The sequence below is a fragment of the Corvus brachyrhynchos genome, unplaced genomic scaffold (assembly GCF_000691975.1).
Source record: "Corvus brachyrhynchos isolate BGI_N302 unplaced genomic scaffold, ASM69197v1 scaffold444, whole genome shotgun sequence".
NCBI lineage: Eukaryota > Metazoa > Chordata > Aves > Passeriformes > Corvidae > Corvus > Corvus brachyrhynchos.
The window spans coordinates 1,438,683-1,448,536 of NW_008237886.1; the positions used below are offsets into that span (position 1 = coordinate 1,438,683).

The window sequence follows — 9,854 nt, forward strand, 5'->3', positions numbered from 1 at the left end:
CAGCAGCAGCAGATCTTAGCGGAGCAGGTACAGTAGCCGTCTCCAACGCATGCTGGGATGAGCATGAGCACTACAGACAATGCAGCACCAGCTCTTCCTCCTAGATTTGGGAATTCCCTCTCTGTGGCTCTTGTCTGGGTGTTTCAGCAATAGTTGTCAAAGAAGAGGCAACTGTATCAGTCCTACCATTATCTTGGCAAATATTACCCATGTTTCCAGTAGTGGGCTTGACAGTCACCTTGGATTTTAGGCACTGGAAAAGTTAGCTCTTAACCTGGCATCTAATGGTGCATTTACTCCAGCAGAAGCAGACTCAGCTGCAGTTACAGTCATAGGTCCTCTCCCCTAGCTCTGATTATGGTCTTGCACTGGCAAAATCTGTGCATAGCTGCTCAGGAATCTGGGACAAAGAATGGATATGGGTTAAAAGAAGCCTTAGCAAAGAAAAATGTTACTATTTACCCAGACCAATTCCTTAATCTGGTTTATTGAGTGCCAGTAGGAGCAAATAGGTTATACAAGGGAGAGACAGCAGCAAGGGGAGAACCAGAGACTGAAGTGGGACAACAGTGAAACTACCTCTGGCAGTGGCAATGTGGAAGAGCTGCATTGGAGCTATCACCTGGCTTCCTCAGCTGTGCCACAGAGTGAGTTCAAACACAGGCTGGCCCTGGTTCAGCTTCCCGGGAACCCTCCTGCCCCTGCAGCCTCAGCTGCCCACTTTTAAGGCAGCCCAGGCTTTGCAATATGGATGTTAAACTACACAGTCTGAATGGCGGTGTGTGCTTAATTCAGCTGTAGTTTCAAAGCAGCCCAAGAGAAAACCACTGGAAAGTCACACTGTTGATTGACTAAACTTGATCCAAGTTTAAAGTTCCAGCCCCCTAATGTTACTTAGATAATGCTCTGGGAGGTCAGCAGTTGCTTTAAGCTTGGCTTCTCCTCTCTTGCTAAGGAAAAACAGCTTAAGACCATCTGCTTAAATTTGTGTTAGAAAACATGCATGCTGTGTAACCACAGAAATACAGATTGCCTCCCCCCCTTTCTCTTGTTGCTTCTGAGAAACAGAAAAATTTACTCTCAGTGAACAGGAAGGATGCTCCTAGAAATATTTAGGATAAAGATGCCTGAACTGATTCAAATGTGAACAAGTGCATGAGAGTGAGGATGCAGTAATGCATCCCATGGATTGGGCCAATTCACATGCATAAAGCCAAGAGCCAGTCAGTGACTTGGCTGCTGGGGGCAAGCCTAAAAGTATTAAAAAGCCACCAAGCTGAGGCTGTCAATTGTGCTGGCAGAGATGAAAAGTGGCAAAGTCACAGTCCTCAGGTTCCTAGCTTTGGGGTAGTTTGTGCCTAACAAGAGTCCCTCTTTCTTTTTGATAATTTGTAACAGATACTTATGAATGCAGGGATCAATACTTCCTTCTTTCCCATCTCTGCCGTTCTTGTACCTTTGTTACACATCCTTGGTTTTGGACACAGTATTTGTACGGCTGCGGATGATGCTACAAGACATGTCCTTTCAGTAAGTGCTTAGTTGAGTACACCTTAGCATCTGAAAGCTCTGTTTTTATAATCAGCCCTTGATTCTGTTTTAAAATATTCACAAGTATTTGTAGAAAACAACCAGAGAGGAGCAATGTGGTCTGGATCAAGGGAGCAATGCATTTTGCAGTCACCACTTGCCAAATATCATTCACTGAAGCACAAGAGGAAATGTGCCTTAGTATCCATTTCTGTTTTGGCTGAGGAATGTTTCTAGGCTGCAGTGCTTGGGTCAGGATGCAGAAATCCTTGCAGCTGAGTGTTATGAGTGCAGACATGGAGCAAAGTCTTGCACCAGGAACACAAACCTCTGGACCTTGGCAGGACTAAGGGAAGGAAAGTGTGTGTGGATACAGTTGCCCTTAGACCTAGGTGAGCAAAGTTAGTTCACATCCCTCCTTCTCCTTTCTGCATGAAGACAGTTAAGCTCATGCTGTAGAGGTCAGGATGAAATGGCTGTAGGTAAGATGCAATGATGTCGGCCTCAGTGCTTGTTCCTTTTTGAGCCAAAAAGAGTCTGAGTGCTGAGTAGCCCAAGTGCTCTGAGGAGGACTCTCCAGATGACTCTACCTGTCTGTCCAGAACACCTCGCCAGATAAGAACCAGTGCAGTTCTGCAGTTTTGCAATCAGTCCATTAATTAATTAATCACCTCTGTCTTCTGTCTCTTCTGCTTTTTTTTTTCCCTCCTTCATTTGCAGCAGTTGCAGCAAGAGTCACATTTGCCTCAGCAGCATCTGCATCAACAGCGAAGCCCATATCCAGTGCAACAGGTCAATCAATTCCAAGGTAAAAGTCAAATTATTTTTCCTGTTTTGGAGTCAGTGCCCCTCAAGGTAGCAAGTGAAAGCTTGTGCAGTTTCTGAATACCAGGGTTTGAGCAGTGTACAAGAAGAGGAACACAGGCTGTTGCACACACCACATATTTTACCAAAGGGGAATTCCCAAGTTTGCATATTCAGTTAAGTTTATGTTTTCCTTTCTGCTTCCTTCAGTGAAAGCTGCTTTTTTTTTTTTTTTTGACATTTGTTTTGCCTCTTTGACATCCAGACATCATGGATTCATTCACAGGTTTATCTTGTTTGCTTCTACTCTTATGAGTTTTTTTTCCTGATAGCATTTCTGACTGTATCTTGGTTTTTCCCCTCCTTCATTCCCCACTGTATCTAATTTGATGAGCAGAGAATTTCAGAGAGGTCATGCTTACCTGGAGAAGGACTGATAAATCTCAGGTGTGGGAAACACAGTGAAATATCTGAGATGTAAATAGAGATTTTTTTAATGATCTCAAAAAAAGCACAAGTATTATTTTGATGTGCTCCCAGGTAACTGAAGAATGTAAGTGTACTCATTTTAACTTAGGAAAATAAGTTAATTCTGAGATTTTAGGTGCAAAGCATCAGCTGAATGTCTTCACTAACCATGATTTCTATACAGACATGAAATGAACACACACCTGTGCTGTATTTTCATGGTAATGTCCTGTAGCTGCAACAGAAAACAAGGGAGGCAATTCTGGACAGTTCACATTGCCATTCTGGTTCCCAGGATATGAACAGGCAGCCACGTCTTCTACTGGCATATATCAGGGTGACTTCTTCTAATCACCTCTTCATTTTTATCTTTGGCTCCTTAAGTTCTGTATGAAATTACTTTTTTTCCCCAATAACTGATTTTCCAAAATTAAGAAGTGTGTGCACGGTCATCCACTGAGATGCACACATACAATCTCTCTGCATTCATGCTTCTTTGAAACATTGCCTTTGTATGTGTTATTTAAAAGAAACAGAGAAGAGAGTTCAGGCTAATCTGACAGAGCAAGGAATTCATTTTCATAAATTAACTAATTTAAATAGTTCACCATTTTTTCCTTTTTAGTCACGTGAATGTAATCCAGTGCAGTAGGTTTTGTGTAAATGAGACCAGAAGGTGGCCTAAAATCTTAAAATCCGTTGCATCTCTCATTTAACTATTCCTTGTCTAATCTCCTGTCACTTATGCCAAGGACAGTAGTTAACAAAAGCAGTATGTGAACCACTTGCTGTTATTGACTCCTTTGGAGCTTTTCAGCTGCCATTTCCAATTAAAAAATAGCTGAAGATGCATTAAGATTTTAACAGATTCTCTGTATCTTACGCACTTGCTGGAGTCATCATAAAAAGACTGTTTCTAATCATGGAAGGAGCTGATCCAAATTAAGAGAAATCAAGGGAACCCCAGTATCCAGTCATTAAGAAAGCAGTTTGATAGCATGAATAAAATAAAAGCTGCCACAACATGTGGCCTGTTCCAGTGAGATCCAGATGGTCTCTCTTCATGCTACAAAATGTTTCATTTAGCTGTGTGCTGGAGCTAAAAGCACCCACCAGAAGCTTGTGGTGCTGCAGAAAATGGAGTTGTAGCCATCCTCTGCATTATGTAATAGAATGACATGTATAGACATGATGCTTCCTTTATCCAGACCCATTTCTCATGGAAACCAAGCCAACATCAATAACAGGGACCAGTGTTCAGGGATGTTGTCTGCCACTGAGGGACAACAAATAGGGGCTGATTTAAAAACATTCAGATTCTGTTGTACAGTTCTGAATTCTTAAGCAATGATTTTATATTTACACCTGGCATTTAATAACATTTGAGCCTGGAGCAATTGTGCACCTCATACACTCTGAGCTTCACCTGCCTTGTGTTGTATTTAGTTAGTCACTCAAATCTGAAGAATGTGACTATTTAGTTAGTGACTCAAATATGACTGTTGTATTTGGTAGTGACTCAAATCCACAATGAACCTATGGCATAATCTGGGCTCCAGGTAATTGTCTTTAAATAAAGATAGTAAATACAGAAGCATATTGGCTTCCCAGAAATCAATAGCTCCCCCCTACCCCTGAAAGTAAGACGCAAGCATGGTTAAGTTATCTGCCACAGTGTGGAATTTAACAAGGCTAGGTTTTTCTGGTTTCCCATCACTGGCCTAAGGTGAAGTAAAATGTGCTTATAGTATTGATTCACTAATATACTCTCCCTGCTTTAAATGTCCACAAAAGCCCATTTTTTCTTCTTTCCTAGAATTAATCCGTAGCAATGCTATAGAAAATCCATTCATTTATGCCTCCTGAGCTATTAAAAACATTGATTGGCCTTCTGGGCCTGACATTTCCATTTTAAAGGCTTACTTTCCAAAGACAATGGAGATATTTAAAAGAGAACTTCAAATGGTAAACTGAAGTTCAGCTGTCTTGCAGCCAATGAAGGAAACCAGTGGAAGTTTTCCCATTTGCTTGCTAGAAGCTGAATTAGGTGTAGCTGAAGTAGATAAGTGCTGCTGAGGAGGCTCCTACAGATTCTCTCTTATGCAAAGATGTGTTAATTAAGCTTTACAGGGTTGTGGGCTCTTTCTTACCTTCCTCCCTTTTTGGTGCAGGTTCACCCCAGGATATAGTGGCTGTGAGAAACCAAGTAGCACTCCAGAGCATGAGAACATCCCGAATGATTGCCCAGAACGTGAACATGATGGCCATGGGTCCCTCCCAGACCCCAAGCACACTGCCCACCACTGCAGGCCAGTCGGATATGGGCATGGCTCCTTATAGCTCTTCCAGCCAGCCAGGAATGTACAGTATGAGCACAGGGATGAGCCAAATGTTGCAGCACCCAAACCAAAGTGGCATGAACGTGGCACACAGCGCAGGCCAGGGAACAAGGCAGCCTGCCTCTGGACAAGCAGTGGGAATGGTTGGCAGTTTTGGTCAGACCATGCTGGTAAACTCTGCTCTTCCCCAGCATCAGCAGCAGATGAAAGGACTTGTGGGCCAGGTCTTGCCAAGGCCACAAGCACCACAACTTCAAAACCTGATGGGGTCTGTCCCTCAAGGAACACAAAACTGGCAGCAGCGAGGCTTGCAAGGCATACCTGGAAGGACTAGTGGTGAAATGGGGCCCTTCAACAATGGCATCACCACATATGCGATGCCATCCGGGCAGCCACGGCTATCCAAGCAGCATTTCCCACAGGGGCTCAATCAGACAGTTGTGGACACAAGTGGGACAGTGAGAGCCCTGAACCCAATGCTGGGGAGACAGTTGCTGCAACCACTACCTGGGCAACAGGCAGCCAGCCAGGCCAGGACGATGGTGATGCCAACAATAACCCAAGGGGTCCCTGCCATGTCAGGCTTCAGTCAGCCCCCAACGCAGCAAATGCCAGGCGGTACCTTTGCTCAGAGTGTCCAAGGCCAGGCCTACGAGAGGAATCCCACTCAGGACATATCTTACAACTACAGTAACGAAGGAGCAGGGGCATCATTCTCCAGTTTAGCAGAGGGCACAGACCTTGTGGACTCCATTATTAAGAGCGGACCAGGGGATGAGTGGATTCAAGAACTTGATGAGTTGTTTGGAAACCCCCAGTGAATGTGCTTGTATAGTCTGGAGCTTTGGTTGTTATGTTTGAACAAGCAAAGAGGGAGTCAGATGTTCTCCCCATCCCTGGATTGTTGGGTTTTGTTTGTATTGGTTTGGTTTGGGGTTATTTTGTTTTCTTTTGTTTTTAATTATGTAAACTGAGCTGATCTTGTAGCCAGCTTTGGAAGATTGAGGGGACGATGAAAACATCAGCATCCCAAAACTTCCACCAAGCAATCTTTGTTGTGTGGGGGCACCCACTCTGTGTGTGTGTGAGGCAGAATGGGGAAACTGGAAAAGCCAGCTGATGCCTCTGGCTGGGAAAATTTGTTCTCTCCCCACTTAAAACAAAGCTTCATTGCACAGTAGTGTGGGGTGGTCCCATATCTCCCACCTTATATGACTGTGCACATTGCAGCTTCCAGGGAAGCAGATGGAAGAGCTGGGAGCAAAGCCTAGAGATATCCAGGGGCAATTGCACAGGCCCTGGTCAGAAAGGGGCTTAACCCCGGGGGCAAGCAGGTCTCGGAGAGCCATGGCCAGGCCCATGGGGCTGGCTCTGAGCTGTCCTAAGGGAACATGCAACGCTCACATGACAAACCTAAACAATCACAGGGAGGTGACCATTTTCACTGTAGAGTGATAAACCCCACTACAAGTGCAGGAGAACATAAATTTGGCAGTGTTGTGAGGGCAGATTGATTATGTGACTGCTGCTGGAGACAGCCTAGTGGTGGGTAAACTTAATGAACTGCTCAGTCCCCTTGGGACTTGCAGTAGTGCTTCCCAAGTCAGAGCACTTGGCATGGCCCTGCTGCCTGGGGTGTTGAAGGGCTGAGAGGTACCAAGAGACATTAGCAGAGGTCCTCAGTGGGGACCCTCCCTCTCCTTCCTCCCCAGGTTGTTCTCAGTTCACTCTCTTCCCCTCCTGTTCTTTCAGTGTAAAGCAAGCTGAGCTGGCTGCACTTTTTTTTCAGGCAAGCCACAAAGGGGCAGGCAGGGGAGGAGAAAATAGGCATGAGTACAGTGAGGGTTTGGCAGACAGGAAGACTTTCTCCTCCCCTCTTGAAAAGTGCAGGTTTGGCAGGTAGTATTACCCCAAGGTGTCTGGGCTCTCTATGTGATATGTTCAGTTTTAAACAGATGGTTTTGGTCTAATCCCTCTGGTTTGCTGGAATAAAATTCATTGCAATATTTGAAGAGCAGGAGTCAGTGAAGGATGACTGTAAAGAACATTCATGAGTGGGTAAAATAATTGATATTACAAACATGGGGTCTGCCCAAATAAGGTTGTAGTTAATAGGGATGTATCACTATCTCCACTATTTGGACCAGTGCTGAGCAGCCCTGTGATGAAGTTGTGATAGATCTCACACAATATTGAGTCACCATCCATTCTGAGTGTGTACCCAAGCTGCAGTTGGAGGCTGTTTTCTGTAACCTATCACCTCTTTAGTGTTTTCAGCTGAGAGCTGCTTATCAGGTTACATAGTTGTGCATAAAAAATGTTAACATGACCCACAGTCCAGAGCTTTAGCACCCTCTGGCCTAGTGCTGGCCTCTGTGAGCCATGAGTCTTGCTCTGCAGCAGAAGTGCACAAGTGCCAGTCCCAGTTCCCCAGCTCCTGATCACCTCTTTTTGTGCTGCTCTCCCTGGGCCCAGCTATGCCAAGTGCTGAGCCCTGAATTCCATGGAGGCTGAGGGCCTTGGCACTTGACGCTTTCATGTCCTGCCTTTTCCTGTGGAGCACAGATATGCATCACATTAAAGACCAGGAGCAAATGAGCCTGGAACCATCTCACTGCCCCACTGAGACTCTCTTTTGAACAGTTTCCCTTGCTGCGCTTGCCTAGTGGGGGGAATTACCTGTTCTAAATGCTGCGATGCAGCAGTACAAGCTGCATTTTTAATGGGCTCAAGGTGAGCCATCAATCCAGCCTGCTCTGACTGCTACATTTTAAAAAATGGCTTTAATTACATCTCTTTTAGCTGACCCCTTTTTAAAATACAGCACGAGGGCCAATCGCAGCTCCTCCTGAGGATGAGCATGGTTTGCCTGCCTGCTGCTTCAGCATGAGCCAGGTTGGGCCCTAATTCAGTGAAAGGGAGCACCAGCCAAAGTTTTTGGTTCATCGTGTGGGTCAGCATCTCTTGGTCAGAATGGAACAGATAGGAAAACGTTGGGAGAAGCAGCACCCTGAAGGGACCAGGGTGCTGTGGCTCTGTGTGTGTCAGCGTGAGCATGGGGCACAAACCTGTGTGACAGAGCTGTGACAGGGTGAAGAGGCAGCCACCCTCCTGGGCAGAGGACAGCGCTGGGGACAACACAGCACCTGTGCCTCGGGTGAGAGCAATCAGGGCTCACCTCTCAACACAGAGCTGGGAAAGGAGGACTTAGAAACACACATCCACCACACAGCAGCCAATGCAAGTCGGTGTGCATCAGGGAGATACAGGCCTTGGTAATAAATGGTGAAGACGAGTCTCTGTTGTCTTTGTAAAGCTTCCTCCAAATACTCCATACTGGGATCAAGTACTAGAGAATAGATTTTACTAGATTTGGGGTTGTTTGGGTTTTTTTTCTTTCTTACTATGGTGCTGATGTATATGTAATGGTAAAAAAAAAAGTCATTTGTAAATATGTTTTTACAATTCTACAGATATCACTGGGTCTACTATCTGTAAAATATATACATATGAAAATATATATATATATATATATATATATATATATATATATATATATATATATATATATATATATATATATATATATATATATATATATATATATATATATATATATATATATATATATATATATATATATATATATATATATATATATATATATATATATATATATATATATATATATATATATATATATATATATATATATATATATATATATATATATATATATATATATATATATATATATATATATATATATATATATATATATATATATATATATATATATATATATATATATATATATATATATATATATATATATATATATATATATATATATATATATATATATATATATATATATATATATATATATATATATATATATATATATATATATATATATATATATATATATATATATATATATATATATATATATATATATATATATATATATATATATATATATATATATATATATATATATATATATATATATATATATATATATATATATATATATATATATATATATATATATATATATATATATATATATATATATATATATATATATATATATATATATATATATATATATATATATATATATATATATATATATATATATATATATATATATATATATATATATATATATATATATATATATATATATATATATATATATATATATATATATATATATATATATATATATATATATATATATATATATATATATATATATATATATATATATATATATATATATATATATATATATATATATATATATATATATATATATATATATATATATATATATATATATATATATATATATATATATATATATATATATATATATATATATATATATATATATATATATATATATATATATATATATATATATATATATATATATATATATATATATATATATATATATATATATATATATATATATATATATATATATATATATATATATATATATATATATATATATATATATATATATATATATATATATATATATATATATATATATATATATATATATATATATATATATATATATATATATATATATATATATATATATATATATATATATATATATATATATATATATATATATATATATATATATATATATATATATATATATATATATATATATATATATAT

At 39.6% G+C, this 9,854-nt stretch overlaps 1 protein-coding gene across 1 annotated transcript in view; it reads left to right on the plus strand.

Annotated features, from left to right (window-relative positions):
- Positions 1 to 7,450, plus strand: part of MAML3 (mastermind like transcriptional coactivator 3) — an 89,865-nt gene extending 82,415 nt beyond the window's left edge. Inside the window, exons 5-7 of the mRNA XM_017732643.1 lie at positions 13 to 27; positions 2,251 to 2,338; positions 4,974 to 7,450. Coding sequence (XP_017588132.1) covers positions 13 to 27; positions 2,251 to 2,338; positions 4,974 to 5,962 — 1,092 coding nt within the window. The 3' untranslated portion in view covers positions 5,963 to 7,450. The remainder of the gene's footprint in view (positions 1 to 12; positions 28 to 2,250; positions 2,339 to 4,973) is intronic.
- Positions 7,451 to 9,854: the final 2,404 nt, after the last annotated feature.